This window comes from Condylura cristata, unplaced genomic scaffold (genome assembly GCF_000260355.1).
Source record: "Condylura cristata isolate star-nosed mole 26May11 unplaced genomic scaffold, ConCri1.0 scaffold00009, whole genome shotgun sequence".
Taxonomy (NCBI): Eukaryota; Metazoa; Chordata; class Mammalia; order Eulipotyphla; family Talpidae; genus Condylura; species Condylura cristata.
The window spans coordinates 47,041,844-47,065,861 of NW_004567110.1; the positions used below are offsets into that span (position 1 = coordinate 47,041,844).

General features: G+C 34.8%; 1 protein-coding gene across 1 annotated transcript in view; it reads right to left on the bottom strand.

The window, feature by feature from the left end:
* Positions 1-9,724: 9,724 nt before the first annotated feature.
* LOC101630356 (chromosome unknown open reading frame, human C8orf34) overlaps positions 9,725-24,018 on the bottom strand; it is a 294,360-nt gene continuing 280,066 nt past the window's right edge. Inside the window, 2 exon segments of the mRNA XM_012723108.1 lie at positions 9,725-10,046; positions 12,440-12,499. Coding sequence (XP_012578562.1) covers positions 10,039-10,046; positions 12,440-12,499 — 68 coding nt within the window. The 3' untranslated portion in view covers positions 9,725-10,038.

The following is a 24,018-nucleotide window of genomic DNA, read 5'->3' on the forward strand; positions in this document are numbered from 1 at the left end:
GAATCAGAGTAGCTCCAGGTTTGAATGTGCTGACTAGATACATGTTATTATGGATGTTTATCCTACTTTTGTTTTCTTTTTTCTTGAAACATCGTTATGTGAAGTACTCTGAAAAAATTATCCCCATGAGGCCCTTCTTGTGGCACAGCAGGTTGGAGCACAGGACTGCAAAGCTGACTGTGCCCACTTCAGTGTGAGTTCTATGCCTGGCCCCAGAGGTGATCCACATGGTGTGGCAGACCTCTCCTGACCCGCCCACTGCTCTCTTCTGCAGTATACTTCATAGATCTGCCTGTACTGCTCCCCACTCTGTCTCTGGTGAATTCTCTTATAGCCCCTGCACCTCTGGCCTGTACTCCAGTTCTGTATGCATAAATAAAATCTTTTTTAAAAAGTCATTAAAAAAATTATCCACATGCATTGTAGAATGGGCATGACTTTCTTTCACTGCTATAATATCCTTCTCTAGGTAGCAAGAATGGGCTATACTTGGACAGGCTTTAATACAGTGTTCTTTAATACTTCTCTAAATGAAGGTGGAATTGGTATAATAACTACCATTCTCTGATATAACACCGTTTTCCTTGAACATCACTGTGTATTTCTTTTCTTGGTGTCTCACTAGCTGGCTTTTTCCACTGACAAAGCAGTATTCCTTGAAATTCTGGCCTCTTTTTTTTTTCTTAAAGATTTATTTATTTATTCATACAGAACTGGGGTACAGGCCAGAGATGCAGAGGGTGAGAGGATTCACCAGAGACAGAGTGGGGAGCAGAACAGGCAGATCAACGAAGCACACTGCTGAGGGGAGCAGCGGGCGGGTCAGGAGAGGTCTGCCACGCCATGTGGACTCCTCCGGGGCAGGCGGGAATCGAACTCATGCGGAAGTGGCTTAAGCTTCTCAGTGCTGTGCTTTAACCCACTGCGCCACCAGGGAGGGCCTCTGGCCTCTTTTTAATTGATAACCAAGTATGATTATATTATTACTATCCTTTTGTTTATTCTTGAATTTAACTCTTCCAGCATAAAAAGGCAGGGTATTGTCTGGAATCACACTACTGGAGTTTCAGAGTAAGAGCATGAGGCAAAATCTCTTCCAAACAGAAAAACATTTCCTTAGTTGCTCTCCACCCCCAACCAAGCTTAAGAAAGTCCCCAGAGCAATGACTTTATTTGGTTGTATATTTATTTATGTTTGAGGACCCACTTTATGCAAAAATAGGGGTATCTTTCAGACATGAATTTAGACACCAAGACAAGAGGTAGATACCCACTAAGGAATTTCTTCAGAACCAGTGGCTGAAGCTGCTTATCATTGTATGAATCTCATAGCAAAGCTCAATTTGCTAGAAATATAACCTGAGTGAATGGCAGCATTGCATGTTTTCAGAGGTTATTTTCAGAACTGTCAAGTCATTGTTCTCCCCATGACTAAACTTCATAATGTTTTAATAAAGTCTGAAAGGCTAACACCTCTGTCCTGGTAAAGTATATGCAGAGACGTGGCTTCTGAGTCTCTGCTCAGAGACAAGCCCTGAAACCTACTACATCATCAAAGAGGAGTTAACTCACATTTCCTTTTGTGTCAGTTTTCTGATGTATAAAATGGGGGTAATTTTCCTAGGGCTTACGTAAAGAGTAGATGAGGTAATGCAATGCTTGCAGAGAGCTTTTGGAACAATCTGATAATGTGAGAAACCCTTAGAATATATGACTAACCAAAAAATAGTAATGTTGCAAAGACTTAAAATGTGTAACGTTAAGTATACTTTATGGAAAAAAGCATAAACATGCTTAATTTTTGCTTTAAAAGAAAACAGAGCCTTCAAAATCTTTAATATGCTACATCAATATCAGCAATATTCAAGTTGTGGCATTTTCCAACTTGGCTACATATAAGAATTATCTGAGGAGATTCACAAATATTTATGCTTGGGATTCACCCCTAGATAGGCTAACTAACTACTCTGGGATTAGGTCCTAGTCCAAAGTATTTTTTTCAATTCTCCAAGTGATTAATTGGTACAATTGGGTTTGAGAACAACTTGGGAAGGAGAATGACACATACAGGCTGATTCTTTTCAGTTTTTGTTGAATTTGCATACTCTATATTGTTATTTCTATCATTTGTCTGCAACTGCCAGCAATAAGAGGTCAAAGTCAGATAGGTTATTTTGAAAGACATGACAATGAAACTATATTACAATTTTCTGTTACAAGATAAATTAAAATGGAGATGTGTCATTGCTAGATCCTCAGAGGGTGTTGCAGATAAATTATTATAGCTGATATCCATATTTCTTAAGATGAATTAACAGGCATAATACTACTCTTAAAAATATTAATGGCTATCACTTATTTGGCATTTTATCTTTTATGGACTGTGTATTTTGTGTCCCCTACATTGACCACCGCAATTCATATCTTGATGCCTTACCCTCTGTTGTGATAGTATTTAGAAGCTGGATCTTTGAGAGATGTTTAGGTTTAAATGAAATCATGGGGTGGTGTCTCCATGCTGGAAAGAGTGTCTTTAAAGCAGAGGAGACCAGCACATGTTCTCTCCTGATCTCTTTGTCTATTTTCTCTTTCCTTTACAGGACATAGTAGCAAAGGCGATTGCCTGAAAACTAGGAAAAGACTTCACCAGAACCAGACTTACTGGCCTCATTTAAATGTGGCTAATGCTACTTTATAGGTAAATAAGCTATGTGGCAAAGTGATTAATGTCACTGAACTAAAGCACACTAGAACTGAGCCTCTCTGCACCGATTACAATCACAGATGTGTGATCTTTAACTCCTCTAAGCCTCCTTGATATAGCAGGAGGCACACTGAGTATTGAACTATACCAACAATAGAAACATTATTATTCTACTGACACTCAGCAGGTTTAATTATATTACCTGAATCTATACAGCTTTTGAACAGTGCAGCAGGTGTTCCAATACACATTTCAAACAACTGCATATTATTATACTATACTAGTCTTGCTTTTCTCCTTCAATGGATATCTGTTCAACACAATACAGTCCTTTATAATATATAAAAAACTATATTTTAAATTTGTCTATCATTGACAAAGATCCTCTATGTAGATTAAATTTTTCCTGTGACTTTTATAACCGTTAGTCGTAGAAGAGTATTCCTAAGCATGCAATTCTACCTTTGGAATACAATGAAGTGAAGACACAAAGTAAAGTGTACAAGAAATAGAGTTTCTATGGCTTGGATCTACTTATGGAAATATAGTATCTCCTTTGTATGTTCTGGTATTTCTTTCCAAATACAACTGATATGTCCTTAAAAAGGGTCATGATTATTTATACTTACTATAAGCTCAGGAATATCTGAGAAACCTAAGCTACTGTGACTCAGACCTGCATATTTTTGGAGTCACCATGTTAAGCCAGAAGACCATTTGATTCAGTATTGTCTAAAATGTGACATATGTTGCCACAGGAACAAATAAGCCTCTAATCTCAATGGTTAAATAAAAATAAAATTTTCTGGCCCTCCCTGGTGGCGCAGCGGGTTAAAGCACAGCACTGAGAATTTAAAGCCGCTTCCGCGTGAGTTCGATTCCCGCCTGCCCCGGAGATGACCACATGGTGTGGCAGATCCGCCACTGACCCGCCCGCTGTTCCCCTCAGCAGTATACTTGGTCGATCTGCATGTTCTGTCTCCCACTCTGTCTCTGGTGAAGCCTCTCACTGCCCCTGAGCCTCTGGCCTGTAACCCAGTTCTGTATGCACAAATAAATAAATCTTTAAAATATATATATATATTTAAAATATATATCTATATCTATATCTATATAATTTTCACTCATATTACCTAATAAGTTCAGCAGTTACTGTAATCTACATAGTTAGAAACCTAAACATCTTTAGACACTACCATCTCAATGTATAACGTCCAGGATCACTACAGTGGAAGAAAAGACAGTGCTTTGGACTAGAAATGCTACATATCACAATGACTGATAGCCTGCTGGGCAGAACTAATTAGAGAACCTTCCTACTGTAGGAGTCTGGAAAACATGTCCAGATGCCCAGCTTTAGAAGAAGAGAATTAGACCAGGTGAGCAAGAATAATTTTTATCACAAACCCAACACTTCATTGGAATTCAGCTAATAAGTATTTTCACACACACAATAATGTCCTCTCCCAGAAAATGGTTAATGTTCAGCTAGTCATTCGACCAAATGCCTGCACTTTATAAAGACACACAGATGATGTTCTATGCATCGGTTTACCAGGTTAGCTACAAACTCTTTCAAAACCTCCATTTTTAAACCATAGGTAAACTCACCCCTGAAGGAAGACATGTGTACTGCATAACCTGAAAACCCTTTACTCCCCTAGCCATTAGCAAAATAATTTTTAAGAGAAAATTGCTGTATGACTATTGTATTTTTCAGATGCTGTGTTCATATTATAATCTCGCATGTAGCACTTGGCACATTTTAAATGATTGTAATAGTGAGAAGCCAAATAAAAGCCTCTCCTTATATTCAAATCTACCACATTGACTTTGTAAAGATGGGTTTTGTAAACATCAAAGACTCAAAAGAGACAAGAAGCCACATAGACTTTTAAAAGAACAAGTAAACAAAATGAGTAGTGGTAAGAGAGCCAAAGGCAAAATGAAAAACCAACAAATATTTATAGTGTAGGCAAGCCATGATTTGCAGCAGGGGAAGAGCTCTGTCCCTAGAACTAAGCAAAATGATTTATGTTCTCTGCTTCGCTCAAAGAAGTATCTTATAAGACTGAGTTCATCAGCTGGCAATGGTTATTTTCCTCACAACCAACCCAAAACTTCCATTTTATTATTTTGAGGGGGAAAAAAAAGGAAGATAAAAATGTTGCAATAGGACTAAAAGAATTAGACTAAGTTCTCTTTTAAAGATTTTAGTTGTTTATTCATCATTTTTCAGAAAATAGAATGTTCAAGACAGATGTTCCTACAAATGAACTAAAAAGACCTAAAATTGGTAATGCCTTAGTTTTTCTTCCTAAATAAGAAAACTTTCTGTTCCTTACGTTTGCCTTCCCATACTCATATAGCTTCCACAGGAAATTTCTACAGCCTCATTAAACTAGACTACTAAAGGTTGTTCAACAAATGAGCCCATGCTTGTCTCTCCTCAGAAATCCAGCTGTGCTTACAGGAACTGCAGACCTTGAAGTACATAGAACTTGACCTTCTGCTTCCAAGAAACTGTGTGGGCCACCCACTATGTCCAGTGTACAAAACATCTTTACTCTTGAAATCACTTTTTCAATTCATTAAGTACTGGATGTTTCCGGGACTTCTGTCCATTTTTCACTACAGAGATTCTCATAGGGAGATGTCATCAACTGCCTTGATTACTATTATGCTATTTGACCACCTTGATGTTGATGATATTGAAAACCTAGACTATGTCTCCAGTCTCTTTAAATCTGACATGTCCCTATCTGAACTCAGCCTGTACTTCTCATTCCAAAAATGGTTCACTACCAAGTGTCTGGACCAAAAGTCTTCCGTTATCTGTAATTCCTCACACTCCACTATAATAAACAACTTTCTAAATTCCTCTTCTAAGTACTTCTCTGTCTCCAATGTTGATTAGAGCAACATCTTAACCATTTTCCCAATCTCCTGTCTTGCTGCTTTAATATCCAATTTCCACTGAAGTCAAACATTGTCTTTCTAATATGCAAATCGCACTATTTCCCAGCTCAAAACTCTTCCCTGTGTCTCACTTGCCCTCTAAATGTTATAGATATTATACTAGCTTTTATGATTAAGATGCTAGTAACTTCTCATCTGTGTCAACTGGCAACACTGCAAATGACTTGGATCATTTTCTAACCAATTGACTCTTTAATCTCAGAGAGTGGGGTTAAACAACTGTGATTCTAATGAATAACCAGAGTGAAGACCAGTGGATGACATATGATTTATCCTAGCCCCAGTCCATACCCACTTTTCCATCCTATCAACTGCCACATCATATCACATCATATTGTATATGCTGTAACAATAAATAAAATGTGTTTATTGCTGTTCTTCCTGTGCACACTCTGCTCACCAAGACTCTACTAAAACCATATCATTTGCCCTTGTCATCTAATTGACTGCATTTCATTCTATTCTTAGGAAACCAGTTGAGGCATTATTCATCCATGGGAACTTTTTTGACTTTCCACCTACCTCACACATATTGTCTTCCAAGTCTTGATCCCACATACTTCCACACCTGCTTTTTTGTGTTCCCAGAGTCACCTAGTTTTTAAATGATTTCATCATTGCACATAATCACATTGTATTTAAATTATCTGCTCATAGGTATATTTCCCTCACTAGACTGTGACGTCCTTGAAAAGGTCTGACCTGAACATTCGTAAGGGTAGAGGCTACCATAAACCCAGTTAGAGACATCCAGAGATCAAGGCATAACTAAAGAACCAAAATCATTTGTTTAGAGTAGGAAATCTGAAGAACTCCTTATATATATGTGTGTGTGTGTATACACACATATGTTTATTTTTACATCATTTTGTGCGTTTTTTAAAATCTCAGTTATAATCCCCTTGGGCTTCCCATCACCAAGTCACCCATGTGCCATCACCATAGTGTCCAATGCATTTCCCTCCCCCCACTGTTTTTGACCCCATTCCCCACTCCACCCCTATAAAATGTCTCTGGTATATAGCTGTTCAATAGCTGTTCATTATTATTATTAATTTCTCTTCTGGTCCATTATACTCTTGCTATGAGTGAAACCATCCAGTATTTTTCCTTTTCTTTTTGGCTTATTTCACTAAGCATGATCTTTCTAGCCCCATCCATGTTGCTGCAAAATGCATGTGTTTTGTTTTGTTTTGTTTTGTTTTTGTCGCTGAGTGATATTCCATTGTTTATATGTACCACATCTTTTTAATCCAATCATCTACTTTTGGACATTTGGACTGTTCCCATGTCTTTCCAATTGCAAATAAAGCAGCAATAAACATGGGGGGTGCATATATCTTTTTGAATCAGTGTTTTTATGTCTTTTGGGTAGATACCTAGGAGTGGGGTTGCTGGTCATATGGAAGCTCCATGTTTAGCAGTTTGAGGACCCGCCAAACAGTTTTCCATAGTGGTTGTACTTGTTTGCATTCCCACTAGCAGTGCAGAAGAGTTCCTTTTTCTCCACAAACTCGCCAACATTTGTTGTTGCTGGTAGTTTTAAGATGTGCCATTCTCACTGGGGTGAGGTTGTATCTCACTGTGCATCTCCCTTATTACAAGTGATGTTGGACATTTTTTCATATGCTTGTTGTCCATCTGCATTTCCTCTCTGGAGAAGTGTCTTTTTAGCTCTTCTGCCCATTTTTTGATGGAGTTGTTTACTTTCGTTGATTTTCATCAGTTCTCCATATATCTTTGTGATCAATCCTTTATTGCTAGCTTTGTGTGAGAAAAATTTTTCCCAATCAGTGGGATGTCTGTTTTTTGTAATGCCTCTTTTGTTGTACAGAAGCTCTTTAACTTGATGTAGTCCCATCTGTTTATCTTGCCTTCACTATCGTTGCATTAGGTGCTGTATCTTCAAAGATGTCGCTGAAGTGTATGTCGTGTAGTGTTTGGCCCATCTATGTGAAGAACCCTTTTTGTGCGGGTTTTTCAAGCAATGCCATTACAAAAACTCTCAAGTTATGTTAAGAAATAAAAAGAAAATAGGAAAAATGAATAAAGAGAGCTGAGATGAGTGCCATGAGATTCAGATTTTGTGCATGACAATTAAAACAGGAAAGAGGAAAATAACGTTGGAGAAATTTCATGATTTAAGGTATAACCTTTTACTTTCCTTCACTGCTGAAAGTGGTTATAGGAATTTACAAAGAAGAGAGGGCAGGAATTGTGGTGTGTCTATATGTGTGATATGCCAAGTTGGCACTCATCTTGGCCAAGCTCTAGACTGGCCACTGAATCCTTTTCATGATTGGTCTAAAGACTCTCAGGACCAAGCCTCTTCTACATTATAATACTTAGACATACACTAACATAGTTTCTAATCGTTTCAGGTAGTATCTTTGGGATGACAATTTTTATTTTTTTTTCTAAAGCTTTAATTAATTAATTTATTTATTTATGCTGGGGTATAGGTCAGAGGTGTGTATCGGGTGGGGGTGAGAGGATTTGCTAGAGACACAGTGAGGAGCAGGACAGACAGATCTACTGAAACACAATGTGCCATGTGGGTCAGCACCTGGGCCAGGGACCAAACTCATTCACAGTGGCTGGCACCAGAGGAGAGAGGCCTCATCTCCCAGTTTCTATAGGTGGATAAGGGTCAAACTTCGATAATTGCCAGTTAGCAAATCTATGTGAATTTCTTATGGACCAAACCTCCTTCCTGATTTTATAAACTTCCACTGTTCTGACTCGGATGAAGCTCTATAACTCTCTATCCTCAAGCTCTCCTCCCCTCCCTATTCTACCTTTAAAGCATGCAGTCAACTTTGTACAAGTGGAGGTTGAGTTCAATTCATGTTAGACCCTCTTCCTGACTACAATGATCTAGAATAAATTAAAGTTTATCCTTGTCACTTTAATTCTTACCTGGATTTGCTTGTCTTTAATAGCATATAGGCAATATACATTTAATAATAGTATTGGTCTTATTCCTGAGGTTGATGTGACACTTAGGAGAATTATCATCTTGAGGAAAAGATGAGTGGGTAGAAGGATAAAAACTAACCAAGTGACTGGCAGTTGGTGGGAAAAATGGCTCAGGTGAAGGTATTGGGGTGATGTGTTTAAAGAAAAACTATATCTAAAACAGAAGACATTTAAATCTTCAGTTGAACAGTTTTGAAATATTCCTCATGGAAGGATTTTTTAAAAAAGGAGAATTCTCACCCCATAAACTTATTCTATTATCTTTTCTTTTCCAAACAAACAAAAATATAGAAAATAAACAATTTTCTAAGATTTTCAATTATATCTACCTGTAAAAATCAATAACATTTATGAAAATTAGCCTCATAATGTTCTGTGCACAATAAAATGTTAATATAAGAAAATTTATTAAGTTATTTGAATTAGGACTATAACTTCATTCATACAATAATAATTTGTTTATTCTTTAGCCATGTTCTGACCTTTAACATGTGTGTCCTTGACAGATATACAGGCAGTTTTATACTTTTTAATTGCAGTTTGTATTTTAACCTTATGCCTTAAGGTCCAGAAAACAAATTTAGGGTCCAGAAAACAAACTTAGATTAAGACAAATAAGATAAAACAGACAGTAGAGATACTCTAGGTTTACTGAGAGCCATTCACTTAGCTTTGATGCATAACACATTCCATAAGCAAGCATATATCAAATTTAAAATGGATAATCATAATTGGATTTAATAACTGGAAAAATGGTCAAACAATTTTCATTGTATATGCTTTGAAGCATGCATTTCATTCCTTACTGATTTGCTTTATTTAATTAGCATATTTATTATTTGTCTTGATAGAACAGGGGAGATTATTGTAATAAGGAACAATGATGAAGAATATGCCTTTTGCTCCTCCACAAAACACCTATGGCAGGTGACACTACCGAACAACTCCAGAGAGACTTAACCAGCACACTGGGGCACATATGCTACATATAATGTTTATTAATCTAAAAATGAAAAAAAAGTTATAAAAATAGAAGAAGTAGAAAATCCTAGGTAAGTTAAAATACACAAAAATTTTAAGCAAATTTATTTGAATCAGGCAATATTTCATGTATCAAATAGTAATCTTAATGGGTAGGTAGAAAGTAATCAGTCTGGGGAACAGGTAGGTATCCTGACCTCTCCAGAATCCTTTGCCAAGGTTTTTTTTTTTAATTACACTCTTTCACACCTCCTTCTTACACAGTACTTGTTTATTATTATTAATATAAAAATAACCATTCTCTAAATCACTATACATAATAAATAAAATTTTAATTGCATAAGGATTTGAATAATAAGGATTTTAAGGACCACTTGCAACTTCTTCTGCCTGCTTCACAGACCTGTAGAATAGAAACAAAACAAAAGAAAGTATGCTTAATAGTATATCTATAGTGCAGTATATTAAAAAGAAAGTGTGGGATTTGAATGATTTCTTTTATTCTATATGAATTTTTACAATGACATTGACCTTAGAGTATTAACTGCATTAGCCTCCTTTTTTTAAACAGTATGTCAATTTCTGATATCTGCATAAAATGATTTTTGTGTACAACATTGGAAGTCGATAAAAATAAAAAAAATATTTAGACTGTTAAAAACAGACTTGCTTCTTTCCAAATACAGTCCGTGAAAAATACTAACAAGCCATGTCACACGATTTCTATCCTGAAAAAATAATAAGAGCTGAATTTAGAACCCAAAGGTGACATAATGTGAATAAGACCATACAGGTTTGACTTCAGCATTGGAGCTATGCTAAGCTATTGCTTAGGAGAAAGGAATGCCTGAATTGTTTTCTAGAAGAACATTAGGAAGACACATGTTCCTAGAATACCTCATTTTTGATATTTCTGATTCACCAGGTAGGCCACAAATACATTTTAAAATAAATTTTAATTTCCAAATTACTCAGAAGATCTGAAAAAAGAACTATGCACAGTGCCTGCTCAGTATTTATTGGAAGAAATGGAGGAAGGGAGAAAGAAAAAGGAATCCACTTGTTTTTTTTTTTATCTACTTTTCCTTTAGCTAGAAAGCTCTACTTATCTCAACCCACTCCAGATAATCCCTTTATATAATATCTCCTATCAACCTTTAAGTTTTACCCTTATATATCACTTTCTCATGGTCCTCTATTAATCAAGACAGTGTTCTGCCGCACACATCTCCACCTAATGCTAACAAGCATTAGCTATTAGAAGCATCCAAATTTTTATGATAATAATTGCTCTGTCTGGGACTACATCATTTCGTAAATGCAAGTCACCTACAATAGCTATTTTTTATTCTCTGGAATAGTTCCTGCTTCATTATAAACCACTATTAAGTGTAAAGACTTGAATGATTTATTCATTTAGATTGAAGGGCATTATGCATGTATATAAAACAAAAAAGATTTTTAATATTGAAGAAGAAAGTTATGCGACCTTTCTTTTCTGTAAGTTGTAGTCCTGTGGAAGAGAGACACAATTTTTGTACACAACACAAAACGACAGAACTAGATATAAGGTAGCTACAAAGATTCAGATTTTGGAGCACAGTAAAAATGTAATTTCAAGTAAGTTCTAATTTTTGATTTTTACAACTTAAGCAATACATGCTTATTATAGAAATGTTACATATATAAGAAAGGACCTATCATCACATAATGTTACTGATAGAATTTTTGTTTCTAACCACCCAGTCAGTAGTCTGCAGCTGTAAATACACCATTGTATAAAATATATGGATTATATATAATAAAACTTGAATTATATTTCACATAATACCTTGATATTCATTGTTATAATTCAATTTCATGAATAATACTGTATAAATTTTCCATTTCCGAAAATATAGGTACAGATAGATGGATCCATTCAAGGTTAATATAAACATAGGTATATAGCCAGTTAAAAGAGATCTTGTATTATTTCACAGTAGAAACAAAGCATTCTTCTATATAGATTGCTGTAAGTCTCTAGACTGCTCTTTTTCATTGCTTATGCATTTTTTTCTATATATTACACATTATCCATGATTTCTAAGATATTCTCCATGTTTTATGATAAAACATGTGCAATGAACATTATGTCCTGTTAACAACATAGTGGTGCACTGACGAAAGTTTGTCTTTAGGGGATTTCCTAATATATAATTGTTGGACCACTGAGAAACAAAGTTAAATTGGCAACCAGGGGAAGCAGCACATTTCCCTTACTCTGGGTGTTTCTATAATGGCTGATGACCACTAAGCTAGAGTTACTACAGAAAAGAGGCCAGCACTAGCATGAAAGAGGAGGAGATGGTCTTAAAATGCATTCTTATTTGATTTGAGTGCTTGGATTTTTTTTCCTGTGATATACTTGAGAAAATATCAGTGAACTATTCATCTTTGAGTATCCAATTCATCCAATAGCATCATGTCCATGGATATGAAATTATCTAAGATGCCACAGCTCTAGGAGACATTTAATGATATAGTCTGTACATTGGGGTGGGGTGGGATATCTTATCTCCTATGTATATAAAATTGATTTTCTTGACAGGGAGAAGGGGTGTAAGATCCCTATCTCAGCTCCTCAATATGAATTAAAGGAGACTGAGAGCCACAGGACATCACAAAAAGAAAAAGAATGCAGAGTACTTGAAGGGAAATAAATTTCTCATCAGATGACATGAGGACTAGTTATTTAAAAAAATCTAAACGTTGAGCAGTTGTAGATAGTACCCATAATTATCTGAGCAAACATACCAGAGTAGACCAGTGCAGGACAAGAAGAGCATGGGACACAAAGAAGAAGATCAGCAGAACCTGCACAATGAAAGAAAAAGAGATAATATGCTGGACCAGGAAAAAATCCATTAAACACAATCTCCAAGTTCTAGTGAGGGTTTATTGAAATTAATATCAAGACAAACTTCATAGCATCTAGGGAGTCACAATTATGAATGTGAACTATTTAATAGTATGTACATTCTCATTCCACATACAGTCATTTTCAACTTCAGATTTTGCTGCTTTTTAAATTATATTTAGGGCAACATTGCTTCTCCAAATAGTGTCATGGGAATACAAGTAAACTGCAGGGCAATTCTGTTTAGTTTACAGTCATGATTCTTATGTTCAGTTGGAATAGGCAGGAAAGTAATGCTCTATTGACTTCTACCCTAACACAGCTTATTCAGGACTAGACATTGCAGTATTGTGGTAATAGACCATTTTTTAATTTCACTTTATCATTACAATTGTTAAGGCATTTACTTGATTTGGCACATGCACATAAATGTATATATAGCTTATTTATGATATATAGCACAACATGTTACGTACTAGATATAATTCTTAAAGGCAGTCCTGAGGAAGAGCAAACAAGGTATGTGGATGAGACATGAGTATTCTACATTAAAAGGGTAGAGAGAGAAAAGAGGGAGTAAAAGCAGGTTAAAATAAATCTAGGGAGACAAGTTTTTCTAAGATAAATTAAATAAATTAAGTCTAAATGTTCCAAAATAACACTTAGAATACTAGTTCTGCATAGTGTCAATACAGATGTTCCACACATAAATGAATCCTTGCTCAACAAATTCTGGACAATATATTATATATGATTTTGGAGGATCAAATACACGATATGTTAAAATCTCTTAGAATTCCTATAATAAATAAAATTATTAAACCTGATTTTATCAACGTTGTTTGGTAATAGAGTTTCATGTAGATTATCTTTTTAAAATTCTATAGAGCATACATTGATTAAGTGTTGCTTAAACTAGAATAAAATCAGAATATTAATATCATAGTTACTTCATATAATTCAGCAGCAAAACATAAAAAGCATGGGATCTGTACTCATACCTGAGTGCAAATTCTGGCTCTATCCCTTCCTATATGTGGCTTTGAGCAAGTTAGCATCTTTCATTATCCTCCACAGAGGATGATTATAAGGGACATATCTTTGGAAGTATCATTAAGTAGTGAACATTTATCAGTTTCACATAATATTCATACTTAGAAAAACAGGAGCTACGAAAAACATTTGTAATGAAGGTGAAAATTTTATGTAGAAGGTGGATGATGAAGAAAGCCAGAGAGTTTGGGGAAAATAATGACCCACTCATATTTTGCTATTTTTACCACCAAAGATATTATAGATTTTTTCAAGACAGTGGCTGAATCAATGATCTATCTATAATAGGTTTTCAAATCTTAAGTACATCAGAATCACCCAGAGAGTTCTTAAATCAAAGACTTCTGGGCTCCATTGTCAGGGTTTCTAGATTAATATACATGGGATGTGGCCCAAGAGATCCTGATGCTTATATTTCAGAGTTGGGGGATACATTTTGAGTATCCTGAAAGTAGTATGAAATTTCTGCTGATAGAGAAAGCCAGCAGTGGTCTGACATACGTGGAGTAAAACTAGAAGTAGAGTTTGTGTAGCAAAATGAGAATGAAATATAGGTTTAACAGGAAATAGAGAATTTTAGAGGCAGGGGGTTTGAGATAGAAATAGATAAAGTAATCCAAGATAGGAGAAAGTAATCCATTGTCTTAGTACATCACTAGATTTGACAAGACCAAGAAATACAGTGGTAGGATACTGGCTAATCAAGTAGGCATCAAAATTTCCTGATGTTAGAAATTATGGTAGAGTGAAAGATAACAAGCCAAATGTAAGTTCCCTACTTGCAGAAAGAGAAGTGATTAGTAAGATAATAGTGATAAGAAAAGGAACAGGATGTTAAAGTAAATGTTGTGATCCTAAAGAATTTCGGGTAAAATATTAATGCTACCTCATGACATTTGACATTAAAATTGAAATAAGGAGCTGTTTCCCCAGTGAAGCCTCATAGGGAAGCAATGCTTTCTAGTGAAGAACCCATTTCAAATAAGGTAAAAATGTCATGGAGAATGTTCCTTCAATGAGGGACAGATGATTTGCAAAACAAATTCCTGTTCCAGAGGCCACAGTGGAAAGACCTGGGAAATATATCAGCTGTGGTTAAGAATACAAAAACAAGATTTAATTTGTTAGTGGCAGTGGGACAAGGCAGAGTAATCAAGGATAATAGGAATAATAGAATTAATTAACCCCAAGTTTCTAAAGTTTGGCATAATATTCTATGGCAAAAAACTTGAGTGAGCCTTATACTGCTACCCTCTATGCTGAAGTAGGACTATCTATACTGAGGGGAGCCTATTATCTTCCATAGCTGGGGGGAGAAAGCATAAGCAAGCAAGAGTAGTCAACAACTCTGGAAGTATAGGCAATACTTTTACAGATTAGAATTTTCTAATTAAAAAAAAAAAGTTATAGATACAGATGCATTCAGTGAAAAATGGCAACACACATTACTTCAGGTCTTGGATTGCAAATGTCTATCTAAGGATTGGTATAATTGCTGCATTAATGCACCATGTTCATTGCAAATCTGTTTGAGCTATCATCAATAAAGAGGAACAACACTTTGAACATATGTCATTCAACATATCACATTTTATCATGCAAAACAATAAACCATTTACTGCATGCATTTGTCTAATTTTTTGAATATTGTGTTTTCCCTGTACAGTGATAAAATGGAGAAATTCAGGTGTGTCTACTTCATGAGTGATTTTAAAGTCACTTACCTAATTTAAGCTACATTCACTCACTCATTCATTAAATATTGATCAAATAAATAGTGAATGCATAAACACATATGTTAAATACTTATGCAAAAATAGAAATATTGAGACTAGATTTTTTTCTTAGCGAATTTTTAGAATTCCACATGCAGAAGAATATAAATTATATTCTATATAAGTAGCAGAAACTTTCTAAAAATTAAAGTTAACAAATGGATAATCCTTTGTGTCCTAACATTAAAGGAAATGTCATATATAACTTATGTTTAAGAATATAAGAAAAAGCTATAGTTTTTGGTCTGAAGAGTGTTTAATTATACTAACATTGACATACAGTTTTGGAATATTTAGTCAACATTTCAAAACAAGTCATTTTGAAGAAATTTGGCAGAATACTTAGAACAGTTGTTCTATTTTTAATAGCTTACTATGGGATTGAAAACAGGCTTAATGTAATTACTAAATGTTATTTATTTTATTCTGTCAAAATTTTAATTTTTATGTTTATCATATATGTCTCCCTTAATTATCTGGATGACTTTGTAGATAATAATTTGGAGCATAGTACAAATATAGCTAAATCATGTTGAAGTTTCTATTAAGAGCATATTTCCCACTCAAATGTATTACTGCTTCAGTCTCTTTATATGTCCCTTTCTCTTATTTTCTTGCTTTACAGCTTTTCCTTATAATACAAATTCTTGCACTGCTCAGTGAAATAGTTCCTCCAATGAAGCTATATATACACACATTCTTACCCCTTCTAAACTTCCCTTATTGTGTGTCCTCAGAAAAGAATATACAGGAAATCCGAGTTTATAAAACTAGGTAACATTACCTGTACTTACATTAGCATGAAGATACCATGTGGTACATTATAAATATTTAATAAATGTCAGTGGTCTTCTATTTCCTTATCTTCTAGAGATGCATCTGTTTCCTTATATGCCTTAAAAAGTCCATTGCTCCTAATAGTCTTTACGGAGAAATGGAATGCTATCATTCTAAGTATAGAATTAAGATAGATTTTGTGGTTTAATTTTATTAGGATATGTGATAATTTTCCCCGTTTATTGCTAAATTATTTATCAGTTCAAATTTATATCAACACTATCAAGTGAAAATATTTATTTTGTAATATATTAGAAATTTTAGAAGTATCTTCATGTTATCTCCTTAAAACTAATTTCATGGTATCTCCATCATTATTATGCCTATACAGTAGGTTTTACAATTACAATGTCAATCATTTCTTGCCCTAGCCGAATAATAAATATTTCACTATATCCTAACAAGCTATGCCAGTGAGCTTTTAGTTTAACTCAGATGAAGGTAAAATTTTATTTGACCTTCAGCATTTAGGGCAGGAAATAGTTTATTCATTAATATTTTTTTTATCATTGTACTCATAAGCCCAGCCAAGAAAGAATTTGCTCTTTTGGCTTTAAATGAGGGCTATAATAATCCTCTCTCTTCCAGTTATAAGATATATTAAATGAAGCAAGATGACTGCAAAAACTATGGAATGACTAAGAAAAACAGAAAAAAATGAATGTCGCTTCAAAAAAGAATGGTTAAGCTATTCCTAGTTAATAAATAAAAGGCAGATAATATTTGATAGGTAGACATGGAGGAGGACATTAATTTCCATGGCATAAATGTATCTCTGATAGTTACAAATTAGATAATAAAGCAAAGATAGATTCACCTGAGTGTAATATTTTCTCCCTGCAATTTAGCAACCACAGATTCGCAGATAAGTGGGACCTTACATGAGTCTCCTGATCCCTATTTTTCCCACTCCAACATAGGCTCCAAACAAAGAAATTTAGCCTCCCATTGAAATATTAAGTGGCATATGCGGAAACTGACAATAAAAATGTGTATCCATTTGTAAACTGGAGTGAGAATCTTGAAGTATATGTTCACTAATTCACTGAGAAATAGAGACACAACATCATTAACAATATAGTTCATAAAATTAAGTAGAAATTGAATAAGAGGGAGGCTGAAGTTCTTGTGTATTAAAATATAACCCAAAAATTGCCATTATTTTTTTTTGCATAAAGGGAAAACATTTTGTATTACATATGCTTAATAAAAGTAAAAAGTTGAAATTAACTAATATTTACCCAGAATATACTTTGTGTTTGAAAATTTGCTTGATCAAACTAAAGCAGTAAGAGGGTAAGTTTTCCTTATTTTTTTAAATTTATTTTATTTTATTTTATTTCTAAAGATTTATTTATTTATTCATACAGAACTGGGGTACAGGCCAGAGATGCAGAGGGTGAGAGGAGTCACCAGAGACAGAGTGGGGAGCAGAACAGGCAGATCAACGAAGTACAGTGCTGAGGGGAGCAGCGGGCGGGTCAGGAGAGGTCTGCCCCGCCATGAGGTCACCTCTAGGGCAGGCGGGGATCAAACTCATACGGAAGTGGCTTTGGCTTCTCAGTGCAGTGCTTTAACCCGCTACGCCACCAGGGAGGGCCTATTTTATTTTATTTTTAAGATTTTTATTTATTTATTCATACAGAACTGGGGTACAGGCCAGAGATGCGGAGGGTGAGAGGACTTCACCAGAGACAGAGTGGGGAGCACAACAGGCAGATCAACGAAGTACACTGCTGAGGGGAACAGCGGGCGGGCCAGGTGAGGTCTGCCCTGCCATGTGGTCACCGTCTTTTTTTGCATGGCACACTAATTGCACTAAAGTTCTTTGCCATTAAAGGTCTTATACGCTTTGTCTTGATGTGGCGGATGGCAGAACCTATTTAGAGCAGTCAGGTTTGGGGGCTTAGGGGTGCCCTTAACAGAAGCACTTAACAATAGCAGGGTGATTTGTTTTCCAGAGGCTGACTCTATGGTTAGATCCTTCTCAGAGGTCCTCTAATTTAAATCTGAAGGCGGCAGTTAGCAGTTTGGGACATGGTTCTCTTCTCTTATTCCGGGGCCGGCAGGAATCGAACTCATGTGGAAGTGGCTCAAGCCTCTCAGTGCTGTGCTTTAACCGGCTGTGCCACCAGGGAGGGCCCAATTTTCCTTATTTTATAAAAACAAAATGCAATAATCTAAAGATCTGCTGATTCTGCTCAAATTTATTGAATTGCATCAATGTGAGACATTTCCCATCCAGCAATAGTTGGGGAAATTATTTAAATAAAGCATCCACTATTCAGAATAGCTGAAACCTGTTAATCAAAGAGTTACCAAAATAAAAAGTAGTATAGAGCCAATATCCAAAAGAATAAGAAAATAAACAGAAATGAGCTTAAAATTTGGATACTTGTTTCCTCTAAAGGTATCTATCAATTCCAGAAGAAATCAGTGAGTTGTTTAAACCTAAAGAAGGATAGATAGCAAGAGCCAGAAGGCAGGCCAAAATTTAGAACTCCAGTTTTACTGATGAAGCTGACTCAAGTTAGTTTCCTATGTTTGGGGTTGCTATACTGAAGGGCCAACCTTTCAGAGGAAGGATAGAATAGAACTATACAGGCTCTCTGAAGAAATAAAATCCAACTTAAAATCTCTGCTTTCTGTCGAATTCAACTAATCTAGGATTGTTTGTACCTGATACTCCTTTCAGATGCAAATGCAAAATCATCTGAGACCTCAAATTACTTTTGGAATTATTCACCTACAGTTTTAACAGTTAATGAAAAATAAGCAGACATACATGGTGACAAGACCATGTGATCAAATACCAAGAGAAAACAGAATAGAAACAGACCTACAAGAAAACATTTGAAAGAGTTATCAAACATAGATTTTAAAATAAGTATGCTTAATAAGAAAATGAAAGAACTGTTGAAAAGAACTAGAAGTTAAAAATGAACTAAATGAAAGTGCCATCAAGTAAAGCTAATTTACATTTATTTTTGAATGTGAATCCTTGTGGGATTATTCCTCTCAACACTTCAACACTATAGAATATACTTGTGAAAAGGCTCCTACTTACCAAATTGGATTAAGGAACTTAACAATTTTCAATTTTCTTCACTTGAACATAATATGTGAAACTAAGAATTCAAGAAGGAAATATACAAAATTAGCTCCTTGATACTAGCCTTGACAATGATTTTTTGCAAATGACATCAAAAGCAACTAAAGTGAAAATTAAAAAGTGGAACATGTTTAAAAAGTTCCTGGGAAAGAAATAATTTACAAAACGAAGAGGCAAATCTGGAGTGGGAAATGATATTTGCAAATCATATTTCTGATATGGGGTTAATATTCAAACATAAAAAACATGTGTGTTTTGAGTCCACAGGATGAAAAATATGACCTGGAGTGGTATTTAATTCACAGGTTTATAATTATACTCAATATAATGGCTTAAAAAAACACTCACAGTAATTTATTTCTCCCCTCCCATACACTAAGCTTACTGTTTGCCCATGTTTATCCTCTTTATTTCCATCTATATAAAGGGAATAGTTTTTTAAATAAATCTTTTATCAGTTTTTTGTATAAGTGGATTGCTTTAGGGAGATAGTGGTCTCTGTTTGAAATGTCATTAATATACTGGTCAAAACCTTATTTTCTTCTCATTAATTTAAAAATTATATATAAAGTGTCAACTGCCTGGACCTCCTTATCATTTGAGTTACTGTGAACCAAAGCTGAGGATATTAATGTTCTTCCTATGAATGTTCTCCCTTTGTTAGGGAACTCCCCATCAGAGTTTCTACCATGTGAAGACCTCCCCTCAGCCTCTTTATCTCAGCACATCGTTATCCTTATGATAACGACCTCTCTATTCATTCCATGACTTAATTTTCCAGATTTATTTTTCCCTAGTCTTCCAAGTGTCCAATGTCTTTCCCAAAGAGTATTACTTGCTCTTCTCCTTGGGCAATAAACATAATTGGTGCTCCCTCAATTTGTGTCCTTGATCATGCTATTATTCTAGTTTGGATGACCTTCTTGTCTACCCTTGCTCCTCAAAATCCTACCCAACTCTCAGTACAAACACTACATTTCCCTAAGGACCTCTCTAACCCCACGAATCCTACTCAATGTGATATTTTCTTCCTTTGGCTTCCTTAACCTTCTATTTATCTCTATAGAAATAGAATGTTTCATGTTACAGATGTATATATACTCCTCAGAAGCTTACTAGAGAAAAAAATTACATTTTATTATTTTTTCTTCTTCCATGCCATAGGGAGCAACACATTGCCATATCTCATTATATTAATATCAGTATTATATTAATACTGACTTTCAAGGTCCATAAATATGATAGTTCTAAGGAGGTAATCTGAACTGTGGGAAAAATGAAAATTTTTTGAGAGTCTTAACTAATCTCCTATTTTGGGAATTTTTTTTCCTGGTCTGTTTAATTTTTAAAGGTGAAGCATGTCAGTGCTACAAAACAAGTCCAGGGAAATCGTGGGAACAGTTTAAATGGTGTACATGCTCAAATTCTTGCAGTAACTCTAAAGATACAGTTGAAAATTTATGGAGAACAAACAAGTAGGCTTTATTTGCAGCTAGTCAACACATCCTTCTGATTTGTGAGCTACATATTCCATCTGCTATAATGCTACCTTATAAACAAGCCATCACGGTTAAAGAATGAACTAGATTTTCCTTCATTTTGTTTTTATTATTTTATTTTGCAGTTTTAGACCACACCTAGAGCAAATGTAAGAATATTCCAAGGCAAACAAAAAGTGGTTGGTGAAAAGATTAAGAACATGTGCTCCTCATTTATGCTTTTGATTTTTTTCAAAACAAAAAATTGGACCATATATCTCCTATTTTTTTTAAAGATTTATTTATTTACTCATACAGAACTGGGGTACAGGCCAGAGATGCAGAGGGTGAGAGGATTCACCAGAGACAGAGTGGGGAGCAGAACAGGCAGATCGACGAAGTACACTGCTGAGGGGAGCAGTGGGCGGGTCAGAAGAGGTCTGCCACGCCATGTGGTCATCTCCGGGGCAGGTGGGGATCGAACTCATGTAGAAGTGGCTTAAGCTTCTAAGTGCAGTGCTTTAACCCACTGCACCACCAGGGAGAGCCATGTCTCCTATTTTTAATTTTATTAAATTTAACTCCATACAATACTTTAATGCAAATAATTCTGCATTGCAAAAGAACAGTTCAGTTGTCTTGTTTAAATATAGCTTTCCCTTAAACTTGCTATGAACTTTTTTGACTACTATTAGCACATCACAAGGGCGTTTTGACAAACAAAGCAGGCAGTCTGAAGCCTGTAACCTAATATATTGTTGAGCAATTTGACATTTTTCCATTATACTTAATGATAGTTTATTTGGTGAGGTTTTTTATATACTATTAAATGTTACCTTTTAAATTTTTTGTGGGCATTTAGAAATCAATTGAACCTTTCAAATATCAGAATTTTACCATAAACATGGGAAAAATTTTAAAGAAGGTACATGAATAATTGAGAAGCTTTTAGTGTCTAAATATAGCAAAAAGTATAAATAAAATTATTTTCTACAATCAGAATTATCAATAAAAATTTTAATTGGACATTAGACTGTTCTGCTTTTAATAATTAGCACTAATTTTAATTTTTACACTGACTTGTTAAAAAACAACCCTTAAATAGTTAAGATGAGAAAAGGTAGAAAACAAGCAAATATTGAATTCCAAATAATTTAGAGGACTGACTGCCTGGTATGAGTTCAGATGTCTGAGCTTTAGAATCTTCTGAATACTCACAGAAGATAGGATGTGTATATTGAATTAAAGATTTCATTTAGTTTTAAAAAATAAACTACTATAGGGCCCTCCCTGATGGCGCAGTGGGTTAAAGCACAGCACTACAAGCTAGCGGCAGCAGGCTCAGTGCATGCTAGTTAGATCCTGAGGTTACCCATGTGGCCAGGCAGACCTCTCCTGACCTGCCTGCTGCTCCCCTCAGCAGTGTACTTCCTCGATCTGCCAGTTTTGTTCCCCACACTGTCTCTGGTGAATCCTCTCACGATCTGCACCTCTGGTCGTACCCCAGTCCTATATGCATAAATAAGTAAATCTTTAAAAAACAAATAAATAAATAAACAACTATAGTTCACTAATTTTTTTTTTTTTTTTACCTTTAGGAGCTCATCTTTCTAGTTATCCTTGTGCTATTTTTATTTTGTTGCTATTTATTGTACTTTTCTTGGTTATGTCCATGTCTGTATATAATTTTTCCTATAAATACATGTGTAGTATCAGTCGTCCAGATGACCTTTACATGTGAATAGAATATTTTTTAAGTGGAAATAAAATACCTAAGTCTTGTTCTTGTCTCATTTATTTACATATATATAATCTTATTTCTAGTTTCTAGTTCTGAAGTTACAGCCCTAGTACCATTAAAACCCTAAGGGTCTCATGAAATCCTAGCACACCAACTGACATATTCAATAGATACTAAATAATTTTGGTCTTTATGCTTGTTGGTTAACTGTTCCTCAATACACCCCCTTCCACTCTTTACTTGAACCTGATGAGATAATCAATTATGGTGAACGAAGACCACTGTCTTGAGAGTTGTTTACATAAAGTTCTTGATATTATTTGGAAACTTTCTTCCATGATAACTTTGTCCCAGAAAAAGTTAAAAATTTCCACAAAATTAACTAGGTCAAAGAGGTGTTACTATTATGTGATGAATCTGTCCTTTCCCTCACTCATAAATGTCTAATATATAAACTCTAAACTCTAAATCAGATGGTGCATTCACACAGATATTGTCATTTATTTCCCTTAGAGGTAGATGGTATATACATATCTTACCAGCTGTTCTGCAAACCACATACATTGATTATGTGCAACAAATGCGCTTTTCTTTACCTGCTTCATCTTACACTTGTTACAGCACATGAATATTAGATGTTGCTCATGGGAAAGTATTTGCATCTCTATACCAGCTTGGCTACCTGCTAACTAGTCTTCCATTCCTATTACCAACTATTATTTTTAAATCCTCATTTTATTTCAAACAATTTACCATTGTCAAAGGGTCTTCTAAGGAGGACATTGCTGAAATAAAATATTTTTTATTCTATGGATGTACTGAAAGTTCAATAGTGGTGTTCTTTAAGTGATTGATAGACCATATTGCAAAATGCATGACTAATATATAAATCCAATATTAAAATTTAAATAAAACCATATATATATAACTTTTATAATAATTATTTAGTCACCATTTTTGTTTTGTTTGTTTTAAATTTCCAACTGTCTTGGTAAACAAGTCGGAAAGTACCAAAGAAAGCTATTCATCCTCTCATTTTTCACTCATTCATTTACTGATACTCCAGATATTGGCTGAGGGCTTATTGTGTACTTTAAAAAGATGAAATAAATATATGAATTCATTATCTGATAAAATTTGCACCTAGTAGAAGTGGGGATGATTACAATTCAGCAAAATCTTATGAATATATATGCAAGGCAATATAGTTAGATATCAAGGGTTAAAGAATGTTTGAGGAGCTTGATCTTCTTTATTTTATTAAGCTGTTTTCCAGATTAATGCTTAATGAAGATAGAATTGAAGGAAATTTCTGATTTTGGATTTGGTAAGGTATTTTGTATTAATGAAAAGTATAATATTTTTTAATAATAATAATAATGAACAGTTATATACCAGAAACAATTTATGGAGGTGGAGTGGGGAATGGGATCAAAAACAGCGTGGGGAGGGAAATGCACTGGACTTTGGTGATGGCACA